Source organism: Dipteris shenzhenensis, chromosome 8, assembly GCF_047967505.1.
Source record: "Dipteris shenzhenensis isolate YYH24624 ecotype China chromosome 8, Dip_SZ_1.0, whole genome shotgun sequence".
Lineage (NCBI taxonomy): Eukaryota > Viridiplantae > Streptophyta > Polypodiopsida > Gleicheniales > Dipteridaceae > Dipteris > Dipteris shenzhenensis.
Genome location: NC_141603.1, coordinates 1,377,659 through 1,401,449, shown reverse-complemented (window position 1 = coordinate 1,401,449; position 23,791 = coordinate 1,377,659). Strand labels below are relative to the sequence as shown.

Genomic DNA, 23,791 nt, shown 5'->3' with positions numbered 1-23,791 from the left:
ATGCAAATTTTAAGAAAGCTCAAAAACTTGGCAGATCTAATGCAGGTTAGTTGAATCTATTGTCGATGTCACGTGATAATGCATGGATCATACTATCATGACATATGTAACACATATTACATATTTAGTATAAACAGTAGCAGCTAGTGACTAGCATGTATGTAACATCAATATTGAACACATGCTTCTAAACTTTGTTACGGGTGGATCCCATAAGCATCAACATACCCAAGCTGCCCACTTTTGCTACAATTGAAGCTGCTGAGGAGGAGATATACACAACTAAATAGATAGAAAGAAAGTTTATTAAAATGTCCTTGGAAGCTCAAATGTTCGAAGTCATCAAGAGTGCAAAGTCAATAATGCTGAGTGCTTGACGCATGGTGGCCTGTTTGCATCCTTTGGAGAAATCTGAAAAGAAATGGCAGAGTATTTCCAAAGATTTTTGTGGTAGAATTACCACGAACCTCTCATGGACATGATGCAATGTAGGTGATCATGGATGAACAGACCAAACTGTCACGGTGCATACCTACCAGAGAAATTCAGCCACTGAACTTGCCCACTTGTTTGCGAAAAAGTAGTTTAGCATGTATGGCTTACAGAGAAACAGATAGTGACAGATGCTATGTTTACTAGCATTCTTGGATAGCTGTGTTCACGAAATCGGACACTCAACTCAGTATGAGTTCGGATCATCATCCTGGATCGGATGGACAAACTGAGAGGGCCAATAAGATATGCTGAATCTTTGAGACTAAAAAAGGACATGAAACAATGAGCTGAGGGGTGGAGCATCTAAATTGGCATCAACACCCATGATGAACACGAAAAAAACCAATGATCATAGCAATACCAATACTTAAAGAGAGAGTACCTCTCTAAGCTCATGGAGAGGGTGACGGCTGATGGCACTGTGATGACCATCTGGGGAGGGCTGGTGGAGAAGTCGAGCGTAAGAGGGGGTTGGCAATGTGTGAGGGTGCTGTGGCCACATAAAACTTATGATGAGACATTGACTGCTCCCAGTACTAGCAACGGCCCTACGGACGAACCAGTGTCATTGTCCCACCAATCGGCCATGTCTCCGATCTGTTGAGCATGGAAGAAAGGTCCCCGAGTTTCCTTTGTGTCTCAACCGGCTAGCGAGTCTGATGTCCCTCCCCCTCTTGTCCGTGGCTTGCTGTCTCCCTGACCATTGCTGGTCAGTGTTGTCTGGCTGGAAAAACTGAATGATCTTGCTCTGAGTGTAGTCTGGCTGTACGTCTTGGTATCGCCTCTGTGATATGAGAAAATGCTCCCTATGTCCGACGATCTCATGGATGAAAGCCACCAAGGACCTCTGATCTGAGTATGACAAAAGGATGGATAGATTCCAAAACCATTCCTGAAAAGGCAGTGATAGCGAACACTTATCTCATAATACACCTGGCATTTTAAAGCGAAATGCTTTGGCTTGATCTTTGGATGATTGCATAGGGTGCACATGCGACCCTCTCTTGGTGTACCCTCTGCTCATCTGCTTTCTATGATATCATCAAGGAGTGGGGGAGGTGGATCCATGTGTACCTTGGTGGATGACTAAAGCCCTCTACTGAAACAGCAGGCAATGGTCTCAGTAAAAACTGAGCTTCACAGGGAGCTCCTGGGGTGCCAACCAGGTCCTAAATGTGTGTAACAGTAAAACATCCTCTCAAGTGACTGGTTCACCTTGTGATATGTGAGCGGGATGGAGGGGGACTCAGTGTTGTACTGGAAGGGAGGTAACCTGTCTATGCGGAGCCCAAGATCCAACCAAGGAAGCCTACGTCACCTTGTGTCATATTGTCTAATGCAATAGAGATATGTGATAACCTGACATGCTGCATGGAGCTGTAGTGGGATGCTTCAGACCCAGCTAGGACTATTTGATGTGGGGCAGAAGGCTTACAGGGAACCATCCGTGAAAAATTGAGAACCGGAAGCCTCTCAACTAGTCCTATATGTCTCTGATAGGTCTACCCCCAAGTTCCAACAAGGGCTGCCATACATACCCGCTGGACCAAAGAGTCAAAGAGAAGAATCTTGGTCCGAGGGTCCTCAAAGTGAGAGCTAAAGCATTACTGCTTGAGTCTAGCCAGTGCATCGTATCCCTTGCTCAACCAGGTTTGTAATGCTGGTCGCATCTCGAAGATCGAGTTGGAGAAAAGGACCCCCAAGTACATGTAGGATGCAACCACCTCCACCGGCAACCTATCCAAGGTAAAATGCTCTCTGTGCATGGCTGCCCATGACGTGTTGAAGATCCTGACCTTGGTTTTTGGAGACCCTCAACCGAGGAAGAGAGTAGGACCATGATATCTGCATACAAGAGAATCTGGAGCAAGGATTTGGCTAGAGAGCTACCAGCCCCTCTTGGGGTCCCAATAAATGTCTCACGCTCATCTATGTAGGGGCCGAATAAGGTTGGTGATAACGAATAACCTTGTTTGACCCCAATGGTGCTCATGATTTCCTATGTCTGCCCTGCACTTGCTTGAACCCTACGCGATACTCTCTCATGAAGTGCCATGATTGCCCAGGAGATCTCGTGATCGTATCCTAGCACTTGTAGACATCTCATGAGTCGGGCTCTCGGCACAGTGTCAAAAGCCTTGCAGAAATTCACAAAATAGCAATAGACTCTCTGTCTCCGTGCCCTGGCCTCCTCGATGACCCCCCTGAGTGTAAGTATATGATCCATGGTCCTGTGTCTATCCACAAGCCTACCTTTCCCACATCTCTGAATCCCTTTGACATGACTCCGTAGGATCTAACTCTATCACTGACCTCTGACCTCAACAAACATGACCAAAAATAGGTATAGGCAATCTCGACTCCGTAGGATCTGAATCCCCGTGACATGACTCTGTAGGATCTAACTCTATCATTGACCTCTGACCTCAACGAACATGACCAAATATAGGTATAGGCAATCTTGATCCACCCGGCCACCCCCAAGCTCATGGGTTGCAGCAAGCTCGACTCATCCATAGATTCACATCTAACCCAGGCACTTGAGCCTGCCCAGAGGACCTTCGATGCTCTGCCACGTAGTTGGCCAAAGTCTCGGCCACCACTGATCCAAGCTAGACCCTTAGTTTAGGAGCGTTCAACTGAAGTAATCCACAATAGCTAGGGCCTCGCATATATAGAAGGACACCTAGCTAAAAATAGCATCATGCTATCAATAGTTCCCTCTATAAAGCAAGCTCTCTATATAGAATCCTCTATATATGTCCGTCCTAGCCAAAAATAGCCCTTTGGCCCTTCGCCATCATCCTAACCCATGCTAGCCTTCTTCTAACCTTAGGTGCACCAGGCACATGACATACTCCCCGTCCTCTAAGATCTCACTCTTGAGTTCAAAGAAAATCCAAGAACTTCTCTTGAAAGGGCAGTAATTGTGTCCAACTAACTCTGATGCTCAGATTGAATTAGATATCCTTTTCATGAGTCAAAACTGATATGAAAATCTGCAGCCTATAATTCCTGACTCCGGGAAAGCAATATAAATTTCAATCCTTGAGTCTGCCATGAGACGCTAACAAATAATGATTGAATCAACAGAATTAGTGGATTCTTCGTGGTAAAAATCTTTGCTCCGAGAGAATAAGTTTGTCAACTCTTTCTATTGAATTCCTTTGTATTCATGAGAATATCACTCAAGATGAATACCCTTGAATTCAAAATCTTGAGTTGAAATCGTTCATAAGCAATAATTTGTTGGCAATCCTGTCTATTGAATTCCTTGTTATTCGTGAGAATATCCCTCAAGGTGAATACCCTTGAATTCACAATCTTGTGTTGAACCACATGACATTCTTTCCTTCAGAATAATCTAATATATATATGAGTATCTACTGCCAAAGGACTCGTCCTTGAAAGATACTCATTCTATCAATATGATTCGGGTTTAATCATGAACACCATGATAGAAAATCTAGTATAAGATCTTTATTCGTTGGGGAAGGAATCTTGTCATATTAAGTTTCTGTTGGGCACAAATCCAAACCATTCATATGGTCCTTGGTTCATCCATTTGGTCTCTTGGAAATATTGAAGAATATTTCCACCAAGCTGTGATTCATCCTCTTATTGCCCAATCCAAGGATAATCAAATGAAGATGTTGCCAACTGTACACCTGTTCATGGTGAACCATACGGTCAACTATCATAGGAATAACACCCTACGACATCCAGAGATTTTAGAAATATGTCATTCTTCATCTCTGTATTCCAGATCCACTGGGTATCCTGTATTAAGCTTGTGCACAAAATAAACCGCTCGTCACAGGATCATCCAATACTTAGGATCTAATATAATCATGTCCTAATCCAGGACCAGACTGACAATCATCACGATAAGTGATTGAAAGCCTGAGTATTGGTCTAACTATGGAGCTCCCTGCTTGGACTTGTCACACAACTCATAACAGAGCTATGATTCTACATGGTTTTCCTCAGGCCAAATAGAATAGTCAGTCCGTAAAATCTTTCCTCAATTCGATGCACACTACTTGTGTCCCTTCCTAAAAGCTCCTAGATTACCGCTTCAGTGTGGTCAATACAATCACATCAGAGAAACATAAATGCAACATACTATTGCGCCCCATACCACTAAGAACATCACATTTCAAACCCCTAGTGGATAATAAGAGTGAATCTGGGTAGCCAATCCTTCTTCAACTCCTACCATCCCAGATTGTGTCAAGGTGGCTAGTCCGTTCCCAATCCTTGTCTGGATGTGATTACACATCCCCTTGCATCACGGCTCCCTAGCATATAGGAGGAAAAAACAAATAGGTACGGCTCAAGTGACTCCTAAGTCTCAAGATTGTTGATCTATTCCAGAATTGTTCGAGGACCTTACTCTAATAATCATCTCTTTCACTTGGACATAGAATATACCCGCAAAGTGATGAGGTTCTTGCGGGATAATCTAAGTTTGTCTATTTCCAAAATGATAAAAGCAATCCATCATTAAAGTTTAGAATCCTGTCCTCAATAAATTAGGTCACAATCAAGGAGTTACCATTCTTTGTTAATTTCAACTTCCCACAACTGTTCCAAAATCTCTCAGTTATAAACTTGCACAAAACAACTTCTTATTTCAGCATACATCTAATTAACTGGAGTTAATTCCTAGATATATGTGAAAAAAAAGAGAACCATATAATTTGAAATATGTTTGAAATATTGGCTGTTGAAAAGCACCCGGTAGTATTGGAAAGCGTTGGCTGTAATAATAGCTTTTTTTAATAAAAACTACTGCTTTTGGAAGATGCAGATTTCCAAAAAAACCATCTTTCTTCAGCCAAATCTCGTGGCTTTACAAAAACTACTGCTTTTGGCCGGAAAGCATAGTTATAGCCTTCAATGCTAGAAAGAGCTAGCCGAAAGCACGTGCTGCACTTCCTGTCCCTCTCTACGCTTCAGCCCTCCATCAGTACCCGACGCCATATCTAAGCCAGCGAATAATACGAATGGCCTATCCAGGCCCTGCCTAACAGTTTTCAGTGCCTAGCACTCCCCTGCTAACCCCATTCGTCTTCTCAAATCCTTGCTTTGCAGGCCTGAAATCATAGCCCTATGTTCTCTTGCCCCCAAATTCTGAATGAATCTCTAGCCAGCAAATCAAGACCCAAAAATTCCGATTTGCAAAGGTAATCATGAGAGCATACCTGGATATCTCGATTCCAGCGTACTTTGCGACACCTTGCGTTGTGATAGAGCTGCTTTGATACCTTATGACACGAGTCCGCAGGATCCAACTCTATCACTGACCTCTGATCTCAACGAACATGACCAAAAATATGTACAAGCAATCTCAATCCACCCGACCACCCCCGAGCACGTGGGTTGCAGCAAGTTCGACTCATCCATAGACTCACATTTAACCCAGGCATCCCATACCACCTGAGCCTGTCCAGAGGACCTTTGATGCGCCAGCCTATGCTCCGTCATGTAGTTGGCCAAAGTCTCGGCCACTGATCCAAGACAAACCCTTAGTTGAGGAGCGCTCAACTGAAGTGATTCATAATAGCTAGGGCCTCACATATATAGAAGGACACCTAGTTAAAAATAGCATCATGCTATCAAAAGACTTCCTCTATAAAGCAAGCTCTATTATAGAATCCTCTATATATGTCCGTCCTGGCCAAAAATAGCCCTTTGGCCCTTCGCCATCGTCCTAACCCACTCTAGCCTGCATCTAACCCTAGGCGCACCAGGCACATGACACCCCGAAGCTCTTTGACTAGGCTAACCTCTGTGTCAAGTATTGATGCATAGATCTTGGACATGACATGTCCAATCATAATGTTCTTGTAGTTTTGAGGGCTTATGGGATCTCTTGTCTTGTGAATTGGAGTGATGGTGTTAAGGGTCCAAGTATTCTTGTAGTTTTTCCGGGCTCATGGGATCTCTTGCCCTGTGAATGGGGGTAAGGGTGATGGTTTTGAGGTCCAAGTGTAGGCTGAGCCTGTGCAAACCGCTTTGTTGAATAGCTTCGCTAAGATCGAGGGCAAGGTATTTATTCCATATGCAATGAATGCAGTATGTAGGCCCTCATGATCTTTTGGTTGGCCATTGTGAAGCGTTAGGGTTGCGTGTTTAACACCACTAGTTGTGAAAATTGTGCATGAAGTGGTATGTGGTATATGTGAGCAATCGGGTGCTGGTTGGTTAGGGACATTATATAGAGTGCGTGCATAGGAGTGCCATGTTTTGGTGTCCATGAGAGGGTATGGGGCTCACTGCTCAAGCGATCTTTGCCAGAAGTCTTTAAAGATGTTACTAAACAAAATGTGTATTAACTCCTCCTTGTTCCGGCGAATAGAAGACTGCTTCTTTCGGCTAACCATACTCACCTATCGTCTTTGCCTCACTAGGAATATGATGCTTAGTTTCGAGTCAGAGTTGTGGGCATAAAGCCTTACAGTTGTCATCATACCAGCTATCGCAGGGTACTAAGCTGAGAGGTGGGGGACGTGTGGATCAAATGATGCGTGAGAGAGTGTGCAGGGCGGCCAGCACTCGGGTTTTAATTTGTATCATGGTAACAACTGTGTGTGAGTGGTGTCATAGTGTGCGATGTAGACAGTGGTATGGATATACCAAAAAACTTGTGTTCTGCTTCTTGGGGTGGTTGTGAGACGGAAAGGTCAGTACTATGTGAAGTGAAGGCAGGAGAGCCCATGAGATAGTCAACTACGTTAGAGCCTCCCCCCCCGCTTCCGATGTAGGAAACAAGTGAACCCGCTTGAGGAGGGCCAATGATCTAGGCCATTATAGATGATAAGATCATGTATCTTGCCCATGTTTAGTAGTGCATGTCCATAGGATGTGATTGGGGCTCGTCTGTCGGTGGTGGCTCGAGACATCCCAGCCTCATCTATATCAACATTTGGTAATCAGTTAAACGAGAGAAGCTCTTATCCTTCGCTCCGAAAGGCGCCCAAGCTGGCCTTGTGTGCCCATCCAGAGATCTACTTAGATGAGAACCTTAGACCCCTACAGGTGGACGAGAGGCATACCCTCGTACAATAGCAAGATGTCACCTCCAAGTGGGAAGTGGGTAGAAGTCCGAGAGGGGTGGCTCTTGATAGGTCCCCGATAGGCACTGGTGGCCCCCCTACATAGGGAGACGGGGCCTATGAGATTCAGAGCACTGAGACCTTGACCTAGAGTGTTTGGAATTGCAAAACGGTACTTGTGGTCAGATCCAAGGAATTTCTCAGAGTCTTACACAAGTCGAGACATAGCTTTTACACAGAACACCTGAGTTCAGAGCGCCCTTTGCCAACAGTCATTGGATACACATGGGAGGGGTTGAGACTCGGCAAACAGGAGTCGTCTGAGGATCGAGAGAAGTGGTAGTACTATAATATCGATGACAATAGTTAAACCTTGGAGGAAAGTATCTTAAACTCCTAGCTAGCTAGGTATGTTGTATTGATGAGCACATCTAGAAGGCTGAAGGAATAGCTATGTATCACTTGAGTTAATAGACTTAAGGGGGTGTGTGTGTGTGTATACGTACAACAGGTTTTTGACCCTGTGATTTAGAAATTTCGGGTGCCCACCTATATTAAGAAGAATCACAAGGGCAAAAAACAGCTTGTTTTTATGGATGGTGTGGTTTCTACATGGCATTAGTTTTTACAAAGCAATAATCTAAAGGTGGAGGATGTTGTGTTTGATCCTCCTCCAGCTTGATATGTAACTTTTTACTTGGCTGCCTCATGACTTTTGCTCTTAGGCTTTTCTTGTAAATTTTTCCTTTGTACTTATTGGTGGGTTTTTACCTCTTTTTTGGGGTTTCCCACACAGAAATATAAGATTTCACAAAAAAAAAGTATATATACACATACATAGATACATACATGTGTGTGTGCATTGATATGGACACCAAGGATTATTACTTTAGGATTATTTCAAGTGAGGACAGCCTTGGATTATGTCTTCATAGCAAGCCAAAAATTACTGCTCGGTGGCCATGCCCTTCTAATAATGGTTAGGGTTTCTTAGTCTTCTCTTTCATGAGAAATTGTCAAAAGTTCAGTGGAATATACAAACATATAGAGAGCAGATCTGCGAATAGAGAGAGACAACAGAATAGACTACGCAAGAGAATACATGAAAACATCTGCATAAAGTGCTGAGAAAACGTCCAATGTACGATCACAATCCCAGGGCTGAATTGCGCCTTTGGTTGATTGGTAATTGAGGCTGAACACCTCAAATGGAGCCACAGATTGCACCTAACATGTGTACAAGACCAGGGTCAAATGACCCTATATATAGGGGGAATTAGCAGTGAACTGACCAACTAGGTCTGCTCTCCTAGTTGGTTGAGACCCAATGTCGGGTTAACCCACCTGGTTGGGTCAGCTGACTCGACCCTAGTCAGGGTCCCAAGGTGGGCTCAAATTGGCCTGGTTAGTGGCACTAACTGTGGCCTTTAGCAGGGCCCAAACCAGTCTCAACCATGCCCACTAGCTTAGCCTCTGACCTTGACATTGTGCCTTGGCTAGAAGCCCACCTAACATTTAGAAATACAGTGAGAAATGATCAATATACTAGACCTCTCTCTCGGCAGGCACACCCACGTAGAACCCCTCTCTTTGTTGTTAGAAATATTATTTCCAAAGGCAGTGGCCGATGTAACAAGGGCCTAGGCGTACTTTTTCTCTTTATAGGGTTTTCCCCTCCTTAACCTCAGTTAGAGATTTGGTTTGTGGGTGAGTTAGTCACCACACATGTTTTTACCCTAGTTAGGGCCCATCCTTGGGTTTTTTCTTTGACTATCCTAGTGTACTCTTTCGTTGTTGTTGCTGCAATTCCATTTCAGCTTCTTTTCTTACACCCTTGCTTCCATGTGCAAGGTTTGGTATCAGAGGAGGCTGCCCTTGCTCGTCCAGCTCCTCTGCTGCATCCATGGAGTATTGCTGTCCTGGAAATCTTGCATTTCATCGTGAAGAAAGTCTGCAATAATTCCATTTTTTAGCATCCATTTGCATTTTTTAACCTTAAAAGAGCTTTAGGATCTGCTCTCAAGGTGTCCAATGATCACAATCCCAAGGCTGATTTGTGCCTTTGGTTGACTAGTAAGTAAAGTACACCTCAAATGGCTAGTAATTTGTGCCAAGGCTGATTTGTGCCTTTGGTTGACTAGTAATTGAGGCTGAAGTACACCTCAAATGGCTACACAAATAGGTTGTAGACTGCACCTAACGTGTGTACAAGACTAGGGCCAAATGACCCTATATATAGGGGGGGACTGGCAGTGAACTGCCCAACCAGACCTGGTCGACTGACCCAACCAGGTCTGGTCGGGTCAGCTGACTCGACCCTTGTCAGCCTCAACCATGCCTACTAACTCAGCCTCTAACCTTGGCATTGTGCCTTGGCTAGAACCCCACCTTACTTGCATGAATACAGTGAGAAATGATCAATTTACTACACTTCTGTCTGGGCGGGCACACCCACATAGAAGCCCTCTCTTGGTTGTTAGAAATATTATTTCCAAAGGCAGGGGCCAATGTAATAAGGGGCTAGGGGCACTTTTTCCCTTTATAAGGTTTCCCTCCCTAAACCTCAGTTAGAGAGTAAGTTTGTGGGCGAGTTAGTCACCACACATGTTTTGATCCTAGTTACGGCCATCCTAGGTTTTTTTAAAAACTATCCTAGTGTACTCTTTCATTGTTGTTGCTGCAATACGATTTCAGCTTCCTTCAGCTTTGTATTTTCTTGCACCCTTGCTTCCATGTGCAAAGTTTGGTATTAGAGCAGGCTGCCCTTGCTCCCCAGCACCCGTGGAGCATTTCCGTCCCGGAAACCTTGCATTTCATTGCGAAGAAAGTCTGTGAGAATTCCGTTTTTGAGAAGCCATTTGCATTTTTTCTTTAGAAGAGCTATAGGAGCTGCTCTCAAGGTAGCGTACTGCCTGTTCCAGGTGTCTAATCTATGGTTGTGAGCTATGTTTGGTCAGATTTCGCCTTATGCCAGGCTTCTGCAGCTGGGTAATTCTTCATGGAGCAGATTCGTCACATTTAGAGACTATTTGGAGCAGTTTCCATGCAGGTCGGCCTTTCAATGGCTGTTTTTCTCAAACCCACAGCTGGACACACTCTCTGTCAGCTTCTTGTGCTGTTTTGCGGCGGCTGGGCAACCTGTTTGTGGTGATTTTCCTGCCCCAGTGGGCACTGCTGTTTGGAGCCGTCTATTTACTGTTTTGGGCAGATTTGTGAAAGAATAGCTCATTTATTGCACTCCTCAGTACATGAACAGCTCATTCAGTTCCTGGAATTTACTTTTTTAGTCAAAATAGAGTTGAATTCCAGCAAGATAAAGCTTGACCAGTCGAGGTTTGCTTGAGTGGAAGACACATGTTGCGTGGAGAGCAATTTTCATTCATTGTTGGGACTGTTTTCAGAGTCATTGCGCTGCCCATTTCTGAGTATATACAGTTGTCAGTGGGTACATTCCTTGTTGGACCCAATATTGGCTAGTTTGGGTAGAAATTGTAAGTGTGCAATACACATCCCAGCAAGGGAGTCTTGTGGACTGTTTTGAGGTGCACCCTTAAGCCAAGTATTGGCTTTGAAAGTGGGCATATTGTTGTTTGTGCAGGGTTTAATAGCATGCGGACATTGTGCATTTGCTTGGAAATGCATTATTTTAGTGTTTTTGCCCAGGAGTACAAGTTGGATGGCACCAACTCTCTCTGGAGTCCTATGGTAAAAACTCTTTTGGCTGCCAAAGGACCTTGGGACTATGCCACAGGCGATGCTTCCCATCCTGGTCCTGTACACCACGAACTCCTCCACGGCAAGGGAGGTTTTGGTGGTGGCGCAGGACGTTGGCAACATGGTCAAGGCAAACACTTGCAGATAACTTTCCTGAGCAGAGGAGATGGGGATACTGGCGGAGAACAGGCCTTATCCTTGATCTCACTTTCAGTGAAGTGGTCTGTTATTCCTTATATTCAGTCCTATTGGACTTTGAACATGCTTCGGATATTTTGGAAGCTATGTATTAAGCTCGTAATGAGGCTAGAGTCTCATTCTTGAGGCGAGAGCTTGACTTGGTGCACATATATGAAAGAGATTCTATGGCAGACCATGGCTTGAAGATTTGGGGTTTGCGTAAGAAATTCTTGAATATCTATGACACCATTCCAGATTCATATCTTGTTTCCACTACTTTGAACTCCTTAGTAGAGTCTTATATCTCCTTCCATACGTTGCTCAATTTATCTATGAGGGGAAATAGAAATCCTCTCACTTTTTAGAAGTTGGTAGGACTCTTGTTTGCAGGAGGAGTAGGCACAAAGGACCATGTCGACAAATATGCATAGTGGGTAGCAGGCTTTTGCAGCAAAAAATGAGGGCAAAGGAAAAGACAAGCCCAAATATGATGCAAGTCATAGTTCTGGACATACTTTTAGACACGCTTGTGGTAAGGATAAAAAGGATACCCCTCAAAAGAAAGGAAAATGCCATTATTGTAAAAAGCTGGGTCATCACATTAGTGAGTGTCCGACGAGGCTCGTAAAGGAGAAGGTAAAAGAAGTTGGTATGCCTGTTTCAGGCTCAACCATTAATGCAAAAAACACTACTGAGTCAACTCTTCTTGCGGAGCATGATTTGGGATTTTTGCACTTGAAGTTATGATACCTCTTGGGAGTCACACATCTTCAGCGCGATTAAATTGACGAATGCTTGGCATTTTTATAGTGGCCATCCAGGCACATAATGTCCAAAAGAGACTTGTTTGACATGCTCTCATGTGCACGTGTTGGCAAGAAAGTCTCATGTGTTGACAATTCTTCTTATCCTGCTAGAGGGATTGGAAAGGTTTTGCTCACAGCCATGGATGGCTCGGATCTCCAGGTCAGGGAACGCTTGCATGGCCGTGGTGTCCTTTTTCACTCGATGGATATATAAGGTCATTTCTAGAGATGACAGATGTATGGTCAGTGATAGAGAGAGTGATTATGCTTTGGTTTTTACAGGCACATTTTGTCACGATTTATTTCAGTTGATAAGAGAGCTGCATATTGTGCACAGCTTCTCCATTTATCTCTACCATGCAGGATGCAGAGTTATGGTATTGATAGGGGAAACCCGATTTCTAAAATATAGAGGGGAAATCACTAGTGTTTGCAATCATTTTTCTGCCAGCCATGCTCAAGAGTCACAACTCACAAAATTCCATGTCTCATTTTCAGCTCACGAGATTTTCTTTGCAAAGCCCCCATGTCAATTAAGTAGATGCCCCTTTTACCCCTTCTTGGGATACATTAAAATATCTTGCCCCTAGGCTGTAGGAATATAAAAGCAAGAACTAGAAACTAGAAAACTAGAAGTAAAATAAGAACAAGATTGAAAGACAAAGAAGTACCTTGAGAAGAGTGTAGACAAGACACAAGCTAGATGGATTGCAATGATGTGACCCATGAATATATGGGCCAAAGTACAAGACATAAAGCAAGAATGCTTATGGGATAATTGTAGAGGTGCCACATGGCACACACTCAAGACACAAAGACTAGACTAGACTAGACTAGACAAATGTAGACTAGGGAAATAGTACACTTAGTGTGCACTTATCTCCAACATAGGCATATTTGTAAATCAGAGTACCTAGCCTTAGACCAACCTAGTCATTCAAATCACCCTCACCAATGACCTTGACATTGAATCCCTTTGACCATATACATAAAGCACAATACACATTATTTACAAAGGTCAGTCCTCTAAAGGATCAAATCTAAATGGACATTTCCAAGGTCATGCTACCTCAGCTTGAGCGTAACATTGCTTACCTTTTTAGGCATCAATGTCCTCGATGACAAATTCCCTAGACAAACTTAGGGAATGCTCTGGGCCTCTGGTATACACATTTCCAAGTCGCCTTAGACAAAGATAAACCATGCCATGCAACCAACACTGTGTGTATCTTCCGATCACGCTCTTGTATTGTTTCTTGGTCTAGGATTCTTGTTGATTTGCGCCTTGCATTGCCCTCTATCTCCTGAAACAAAATAACACTCTCGATTAGTGAGTCACCTTGGTGCAAATACTGTTTTAAATGAGAAATACAAAGCACTAGGTGCGTCTTAAGCAGACATGTAAATTTCACCTTGTAAAGTTTTCGTCCATGTTGCGGCCAGCAGGCTTTGCAATAATTCTTTCTATCTTTAGTGGTGCGCTGCCCTATCAGCTAGATTTAGATGCTCGTTTGGGAGAGACTAAAATGAAATGTTTTAGTCCTCACAAGCGGTAGTAGCTTGAATGAAGAGATTTTGGACTCCCTTTTAATTAGCCTTCTCCTTTAGTGCTAGCCTTCGCCATGGCTGAGTTTGCCCTTTACCTCCAGAGTGCCGACAGAAACTCAGTACAAAGACTTTGTAAAAATGGATGCTCAAGTATGTGTGGGTGTGTGGATTTGTATGTATGAGAGCATATGTTTATACTATGGTCTACACCCATTGTTGGGCGTCGATGATGTCATTGGGGATGTCATAGTAGCTAGTCCCTACTATGCGTGATGGAGTTGTGGCTTGTGGGTTTTGTGTTAATTCTTTCTATCTTAAGTGGTGCGTTGCCCTATCAGCTAGATTTAGATGCTCGTTTGGGAGAGACTAAAATAAAATTGTTTAGTCTTCACAAGGGGTTGTAGCTTAAATGAAGGGATTTTGGACTACCTTTTGATTAACCTTCTCCTTTAGTGCTAGCCTTCGTCATGGATGAGTTTGTTCTGCACCTTCGGAGTGGCGACAGAAATACGTGATGGAGTTTATGGTTTTCAATCTTATGAGAGACTCTCGTGAGATTGAAACTGCACTATGTTGTGTACGAAGACTTTGTATAAATGGATGCTCAAGTATGTGTGGGTGTGTGGATTTATATGTGTGAGAGCATATGTTTATACTATGGTCTACACCCAATGTTGGGCATTGATGATGTAAGTAGGGATGTCATAGTAGTTAGTCCCTGCTATGCGTGATGGAGTTTATGGTTTTCAACCTTATGAGTGACTATCATGAGATTGAAACTGCACTATGTTGTGTTTTTAGAGTATGAGTTTGGACATGTTCTTGGACTCATCTAGGTATATGCTTCTGTTGTATTAGCAAACATGCGAGTTTCACCTTGTGAAGTTTTGGTCCATGTTGCGGCCTCTTGGTTTTGCGTTAATTCTTTCTATCTTAAGTGGTGTGTTGCCCTATCAGCTAGATTTAGATGCTCGTTTGGGAGAGACTAAAATGAAACCGTTTATTCTGCACAAGGGGTTGTAGCTTGAATGAAGGGATTTTGGACTACCTTTTGATTAACTTTTCTACCCTTCGTCATGGTTGAGTTTGCCCTTCACCTCCGGAGTGCCGACAGAAACTCAGTACAAAGACTTTGTATAAATGGATGCTCAAGGTGTGTGGATTTGTGTGTGTGAGATCATATGTTTATACTATGGTCTATACCCACTGTTGGGCGTTGATGACGTGAGTGGGGATGTCATAGTAGCTAGTCTCTGCTATGTGTGATGGAGTTTATGGTTTTCAACCTTATGAGTGACTATCATGAGATTGAAACTGCACTATGTTGTGTTTTTAGAGGATGAGTTGTTCCTAGACTCATCTAGGTATATAACTATAGTTCAACCGGAACGGACTCATTCCTTAGAGGAATGCTTTCTACTCTTCATTCATCATGTAGGTGTGGATTTAGAGATTGATATTGAGAAGAGCTCCAATGGACCTTTGTCGTAAGCAAGTGGACATTCTTATGCTATAGAGGATGCTAGGTATCGTTGCTCTTCTTGTATTCTAATTCCAAAGTGGGTCGGCTTGACATATATTGAGAAGAGCTCCAATGGACCTTTGTCAGAAGCAAGTGGACATTCTTATGCTATAGAGCATTTTTGCTAGGTATCGTTGCTCTTCTTGTATTCTAATTCCAAAGTGGGTCGGCTTGACATATATTTCTCCAATTGAACATGTCGGTTGTCCAAAGAGGCAATTCCTTCTCTTGATTTACCATTTCATGAAGCTAGGTTATACCTAACCATGATCGACGTTGGTTGACAAGCGTCTCTTAGGACTGGGTGCTTGTAGTAAAAGCCATACTTGGTGAAAATTTTAAGGACAATTTCTTTTCTAAAAGCTAATTAGATGAGGACTATAGTATTGAATGCAATAGCAAAGAAAAGGCTTTCAAGTTTGATCGTGGTGAGTAAGAATGTAGATAAGCAGCTTGTAGAGAATGTCACGACTCTATGTCGTTCAATATATGAAGTATGAAAGACAAACATGCTGGAAATCCGATGAAGATTTGTTTGCCAAGTGCCAATTAGATGAACAATATAGTGCTGAATGCAATGGTGAAGAAAATTTTTGCGAGTTTGATCAAGGTGCATAAAAGTTTGGAAAAGTAGCTTGTAGAGAATGTCACCACTCTACTATGTTCAATTTATGAAGCCCTAACTTCAACACTTGTATATAGGTATAATTGTGAGAGGATTTAGGCGAGGGAAAACTATTTATATATCTCATAGAATCACTTGACCACACCAAATATAATTGCCAATATATCTCTCGACATGTGTCATCAATCTAGCAGAGAAAGGCCAATCGGAAAGCAATTTGCCACAAATAGCTGCCAACAGACTTGGTTGACAACCCTTGCCAACCTAGGAAGATGGCTAGTTCTACGATAAAGAAGCTTTTGGTGGATGATACCCTTGACGAGTCTACATTGCTAGGCATTGGAAGCATGGACGACGAACGTATAACAAAATCTAACCATGATCGAAAGAAAATACTTGCTCCAAAGGTATGGGATGTTGCGGACTCACCCTAAATGTGGGTGTTGTAAGCAAACTAGCACGCAAACCGACTCATCAAACTTCGTAGTATTTCCACCCTTCAAGTTGGTTTTAAGAGCCATAGCCAATATTTGACAGTGTGGATGGGCTGGAAGGACAATAATCAGCAGTGAGAAGAGAGATGTTCATGACTAAAAGTAAGGAAGAAAAAGACCGAGGAAGGTGTGCTGGTGGGCTGAGGATTTTGCTAGGATGAGGTGGGCTTTTATCCTTATGTAGTTTGTTGATAATTTTAGAGGGCATCCAATGGGGGATGAAAAATCAGCAGTGGCACAGTAGTGCTGAAGACTGGCTCTATAGACCAAGAGACTGCCAACAGAGGAGTCTATTGAAGTCTCAAATTCCTGGCAGTGTCTTGTACACTCAATGTAGACTTTTAGTACTCTGAATAAGAAACATTGGGTCACATATCAATCTGTAAGCAATCCACCAAGTAAACTTGAGTCCAAAAATCAGGTGTAAAGAGAGGAGGGTACAAGCTTGCAGGGTTTGGAAATAAAAGCAAATGAATGAAATGAGTTATTAATGTCTGTGGTAGACCCAACGGAATGTATGAGACAAAGTGGAAACAACATGGATCATTGCAGCTGTAGAGAGCTATTCTCTATTTTAGGCCATTGAATGTACAATCAGGGAGAGGATAAAATATCAAGTTTTCTTTTCTTCTAGCTCCTTGAGAACAGTCCAAGGCCTTATAAATGCCAGTCCAATGTGGTTGGATAAATCTCTAGTTCATGAGAGCTAGTCCTTATCCTGCTTATGCTTCAAGGATACTCTTTTGCATACTCCTCTTCTCTATAAAGGACCATGCGCTTTTATTTTTTTAGTAGAATGCCATTTTCTCTTTGTATTCCAGCCTCAGTTGTAACATCATCTGAGCTAAAACTAGGTTCTTTATGGCATCCTGTCCTCCTGGCAGGGTTTTCTCATCTGCCTCTCCATACAATAGATTTTGTCCCTTTAGCATCCCTTTTCCTTCGTTGCCTCTGATAGTCTTTTGAAATTTTCTATTTGTTAATTTTCGTTGTTGCCCTGCTAATCATAAGGTTCTCTTCTAGCTGAAGTATACGAGAGAGAGAGAGAGAGAGAGAGAGAGAGAGAGAGAGAGAGAGAGAGGTTTGAAATAATGGTGTTCATGCTTTTTGGCATAACAATGCTTGGATGTCTATTTGGCCAAGGGTAGCCTGGAATGGTGACAACAGATCTTTTGATGTCCGGTAGTGATACCCCACAGGTAAGAATCTTCAAATCGAAATTCAGTTCAGACTTCTGGTTGAAGAATTTGCATTTGCAGATGATAATGCATGGAGAAGTTTTATGACTAACTAGGTTACCCTTGCATGGCCTCAAAGTGTTGTAGCACAATGCAACGTCCAAGCCTTCCAAAATCATATAATGGTTTGCGTAAACATGGTTGGTTGCATTTGGCTTTGTATGTCTAGACGGGGTGCTTGCTGTGATCAAAGCATAGATCATGACAGCAGATTGGGAGAACGTGCACTATTAAAGACTATACTAATTGGCTCTAAGGTGGTGTGTTGTATTTGGCTTAGCTTGTGATTAATCGTAGGTCACTGACATCAGTGATTTGCATATGCTAACATGTCATTGGGGCCTTGACCACGATCTGCTATGCAAGATGGGTCTGATCCTATGTATGGCCCCTAGTGTATAACTTTAGAACACCTTAGTCTAATTAGGAATGCCAGGTTGGTGACGATACCAATCCGTGTTCAAATGGGCTTGATGTGTTCCGATGGTCCGTGGCCCTGCAAGCTACTTGGACCTTATCGTGATGGTTGTGTTTGGCTTACCTTAAAGGTATGCCACTTGGCTCTATGGTGGTGTGGTGTGTTTGGCTTACCTTAAAGGCTATGCTACTTGGCTTAAGGTGGTTTGTTGTGTTTGGCTTACCTTAAAGGCTATGCTACTTGGCTCTGAGGTGCTGTGTGGTGCTTGGCTTACCTTGTCATTAATTGTAGGTCAGTGATAGCAGTGGTTTGCATATGCTAACATGTCATTGGGGTCTTCACCATGATCTACATATGGCCCCTACTGTATAGATTAATAACACTTTAGTCTAAGTAGGAATGTCAGCTTGCTGGTAATACCAATTTGTGCTCAAATGGGCCTGATGCATTCTTCTGATGGTCCATGGCTGCAAGCTCATATGCCATTTTAACACATTTCTCTGTATAAGAATGTCAGATTCATGGTGTTACCACATTGTTGGGGTATAGAGATGGGTTGATTGACCTTCTTTTCTTTTTGTGTTCAAAGTTAGAGGCATATTGCAGAACTTGATGAAAGTTTAACTTAAAACATCAGTTTTTAAGCGCTTCTTGAGAAATGACGCTATTAGGACAGCCTAGCAGAGATTGAAAATCTATGAAGAATTTCTTGGAAAAGGTGTGGCTTGATAAGAGTTTTGGTGTGAAGTAAAAGCACAAGTTTTCATGAAAATTGCAGCACAGACTAATCCTTTTGTGAGCTTGATTTTCTCCATAAAAAACAAGCGCTCAAGTATATGAAGTCGACAAATTCACTTTCAATCAAATCATTGTATATATGGATAATTGGACTAAACACCAGACTGGTTTCAATTTCTAAAAGAATTTTCTTATGCCATATGCTTGTACACTAGAGGGGACATTGCCACGGTGTTAGACTGCGTATTTATATTCGTCCTCATGTGAAGAAGTACATTGGAGTAGTATCAGGCTTCATCATTGGGCCACTTCACATGGTTTCTGAGAGGTTCCATGAACAGACTTCTAAGATTCCATAATGAAAAGTATTATAGCCCTTGCACACCTCCTTTGTCCTTAACAGCCATAGACCTGCTGTTGAACTAGGTTTTACTGGTCACTATGTTGTGTGTGGCTTTATGTATCAGCTTTTGACTTTTCTAGCATCAAGGAGATTTGCACATGCAAAATTTCTATTGAGTGTCAGAGATGGTTCTTAGGACAGTAGGTCTAGGATTGCTTGGGATACACTAGGACTCTCGACTGAAGATGGAGGGATCTTCTACCCATAGCGCAAGAACGAAGACTTGATGGCTAAGGTCTTTGTTAAAATAGACTCCAAGCCATCTACCACCTTTTTTTCTATTCTGTGCTAATCCTTGGGGAGAGTGATTCAGATTTGAGAGGAGATCATGAAAGGGACAGGGGGCCTATTTCAAGCTCTGTCAAAGAGATTAAAAACTGCCAGGCAGCCACCATTTTTTAACTTATTCCAGATGAAGAAGAATAAGATTTTTTTTAACACGAGGCATCCAACTGGACTGGAACGGAGCAACAATGGGCGTAGTGGATAGAAGGCTGGTATCAATTGGCATGGTTTTGGCGCATTCCCTGGGAGTTTACTATTCAAGGAAAGCTGATCACTCAATGGACGTTTTTACTTTCAGATAGAGGTACAGAAAGCCATCCCTTAGGATTTGAGACAACAGTGGTGCTATCATTTCTGTTAGGTCAGCTTGTTCTGCCTTGGCGATTGCCATTGGGTGGATTGAGGCTGACCTGTCTTAGTGGGAGAGATTGGTTGGTGGCTTCGGACCCTTGGCACTTTGTTGGATCAAGTTGACATAGGTCTGATCTATAGTGGAGACATCATATTTTCAAGTGTCGCCCAAGCTCTAAGATTTGTCGGGATCCTAAACGATGGACACATTAGATCTCCCACTAAGCCCTTAGGTGACACCATTTGTCCTTAGGATGAGGAGTTTTCGAAGGAAGGCTCATTGCATCTCACGGATAGATTTTGAGGTGGCCTGTGTAAGCGGTAGTGTACTGTGCTACCAACATACATGGTGTGTTGTCTTGCTAAACTAATTAGATATTGCATACTGCTTGTGTCAGTTCCCCTGCTGCTGTCAATTCCCCTGCTTGTCTGTGCAATCCCCAGGAGGTGGTCTCTTCCATGTGGTTACCACCCTTCATGTTTGTCCTTCCAATCGCATGCCTCTGCAAGCTTCACATCCTCAAGTCATGGCTTTTTTACCCATCTACATCGCTCCAATCTTCTTCCATCATACTTCTGCTAAGTCAACCATTGTTATATCTGTTTTTCCCTTTATTTAAAATCTGGGCTGAACCTGAAAGAAAAAACATAGCATTTTAAAGAAAAGACTTCCACCAACTGTTTGTTTATGCAGAATAAAATTACCTTCAAGATGCAATCTCAATCCATAAAAGGCAGATATATGCATGTAAGAGTCTGCTCTTCTAAAACCTGAAACTGCAGGTGGATTAACATTAGCCAAGAAGATCGGATCTGCAAGTGATTCACACGAACATTTGGTAGATGATGAAGGTCAGGCACTGCTTTATAGCAGCAACCGTGAGCACATAAGAATTGAGTTTGACATTCAGGACTTGCAACTTCTTACTCTTTAAAATCCCTTTTTTCCCCTTTGATGGAAAAGACTTGTATTAACAGCCCCAAGAGCAAAGTGCTCAAGGTAGGGATGCATCATGCGTAGCATGAGAAAAAAACCGTAGAGGGTTGAGCCCTACTCAACAGAAAAGCATGGTACAGACAGGGCTGAGGCTGAAATTGCCACCCGAAACCTGTACCTCTGAGAAAAAAGGACAGTCTCTTCACTCCCCGAGGAGAAAAAGTCCTCCTGGCTGAAGCAGCCCTGGCAGACCTCTGCATACTCGACAAAGTGACCATCAACGTGTATATAGTCTTGCTCCAAATACTGACCATGGTGTGAGAAGGGTGGACCTGGGAACCATCAAGTGCCTCTATGCATCTAGATCTCCAAATATGCCAGGCTGAAATGTTTGCTATGATCTCCTAGCATGTGTCCATTGAGGCATGTGCAGGTCTATAATGGAAAGTTGGAACAACATCTAGATAGCATAATTCAACCAAATGACTTTGAACGGAAAAAGCCCAAGAAAATCTATGCATCTCATAACACTTTAGGGCCGAGGCCTTGGCAAAGAGAGCCAAGCCGTTGAGCCCTAAGTGATGAAAGAAGAAAAGGTGGGGGGGTTGTGTGCAAATCTACTCAAAAGTTCTGCAAACTCCTTACAAATAACCCTAGCCTATATGCAATCCCAAAGGCAATGCTGATTGGACTCCTCAGTAGATAGGCGGCACGAGCATGAAGAGGGAGCCCCAATCTTTGACCTCCACTGATTTCAGGGTTGATTTGGTGTGCGCATCTAGCGGTAAGATTCTTGTTGGATCCATTCGATGTATCTAACAAGTTCAGACGGGGGATTCAATTGTTGTGAATTTTTGGATGCAAAGCTTTTCGAACAAGGCCGCATGTGAATCGTATTGTACAAAGCATTCTAGAATGCTTCAAATCGCTGTGTTCGTCTATGTACTGTTTAAAAAAAATTTAGACCTTACCACACCACGTCGCGCTGCGCCTGGTAAACACTTATTTTGCCACCTTTTGCTCTCTGTTCTGCTCTCAAACCCTGCTGCTGCTGCTGCATTGCTGCTCCTTGCTTGAGCCTTGAAGCTTCTTATGCTTATAAGGTCTCTCTCAGCCCCTCTCTCCTGGCTGTGCAGATCCTCTGCTCTTTGGGTATGCCTGCAGCTCTCCCTGCCTCAATTCTCAGCTGATATGACGAGACTTGCAACTGACCGATAGCGATCCGCAATGCATGTGAGACTCTCCTATCCTTGAGGTACTGAGGTCTGATGACGAGACCATGTTGTGAGACCCTCAGCAAGTGGTCATGGTGGAACTAGATCCTTGTGGGGAACTCCTCTCCCCCCCAAGCTCTCGATGTGTGGAGTTGGAGGAGGTCCAACCGTATGATACGGTTAATCTCATCTCGTGGGATCATCTCGGGTGGTGCATCCATGCTGTACTGAAAGGGGGGAAGTCTGTCCATCTGAATGCCGTGACTACCAAACCATGTGGATACCTGTGCATACCATGCTGTATCAACACTGCTCTTCGCGAGTCGTCTGGAAGACTCCAGTGCTAACCTCAGTAATCTCCATTGAGGTAAGGCCTAGACTCTATGGAGGAAAGTCACTGTCTGAAAGATGGCATTAACCCAGAGAGGAATCATGGCGAACTCTGCCTGTATGCTCTGATGGGGGAGTGAGGGCTTGCTCTGAATCATCCTGGATAGCCACTTGTAGCCTCTCAAATGTCTTCCACTTTGTTGCTGAAATATCAACCCCCGAGAAAGGTGCTGCATATATGCCACTAGGTCTCACCAGCGTGTCAAAAAGACAACCCTTTGGCGGAGGGTCTTGGAAGTGTGTCTGGAAGCACCGCCTCTCTAGTTGGGCCAAAGCACCCCGTCCTCGTGTGAGTCATGTCGTACCTGCATGGGTCATCATGAAACCTGGCCTATTGAACACTATCCCCAAGTATGTGTAAGGCTGCACTATCTCCATTCGTCTCAATATGTGAAACTATGGCGGTGGGACACCATCAAGTTAGCCAGAAGTGAACCCTCTCCACCTAGGCGATCTACAATGGAAGTGATCTCATCGATATAGAGCCTGAAGAGAGTTGGTGAGAGGGGGCAGCCTTGTTTCACTCCAATAGTGCTCTCAACCCAATCCAATAGATCTCCTGGGGCATGTACCCTCTCTCTAACAGACTCATATAGACTCATGACCCCCCCCCCCCCGATCATGATTCCTGGGACTTGCAACTCCTGTAATCTTTTGATTAGGCGAGAACGTGGGACAGTATCAAATGCCTTACGAAAGTCTACGAGGCAAGTGTAGACTTCTGATGCCTCGACTTCGCCTCCACACACGGACGCACACCCGCATGCATGCACGCACGCGCACACTTTTTTTGGGGTGAAAGAACCCATTAAGAAGAATGTACACTCGTAGCTATCTCAAAGGAGACAGCTACTACTCATGCGCTGAAAAAGCTGAGAAGAAAACATATGATAGCGGCTACAGTGAAGAACAACTAGTACAAGAAAGCTAAAAACAATGAAAGGATACTTTTAGTTGGGCCGCAGGAAGTTCTCCCATGGAATGCGTGTCCTCAAGGGAGCAATGCAGGGAGGAACGGAAGAAATGATAGATATCCATAGTGGAGTGTCCATAGATCTGAGAGCTATGGACATGCGGCATGATATAAAGACTACTGTGCCCCATAACGACACCAACTGGAAAATTGAACATAGAGGCATGTCTCCCAAACAACCAAAATTGCCTCTGAAAAGCAATGTTAGGAAAATTGGGCACGAAGCCAAGTCCCCAAAAACACACTTTTTTTCTTGTGAAATCCATGTATCTTTATATCCAAAAAAGGTTTGTCCCCAAAGTGGGGATCAACAAATACAAGATGCCGTTTACATGTTCGCCTAAGAATAGTCCAATCGATTTTGGTGGCATACATTCAGTTTTACCGCCTCTGCTCCTC

At 43.3% G+C, this 23,791-nt stretch overlaps 1 protein-coding gene across 1 annotated transcript in view; it reads left to right on the top strand.

Annotated features, from left to right (window-relative positions):
• Window positions 1-23,791, top strand: part of LOC147898935 (chlorophyll(ide) b reductase NOL, chloroplastic-like) — a 119,316-nt gene that overhangs the window by 85,692 nt on the left and 9,833 nt on the right. The window contains exon 10 of the mRNA XM_087378476.1: window positions 17,594-17,644. Within this exon, the coding sequence (XP_087234602.1) occupies window positions 17,594-17,644 (51 nt within the window). The remainder of the gene's footprint in view (window positions 1-17,593; window positions 17,645-23,791) is intronic.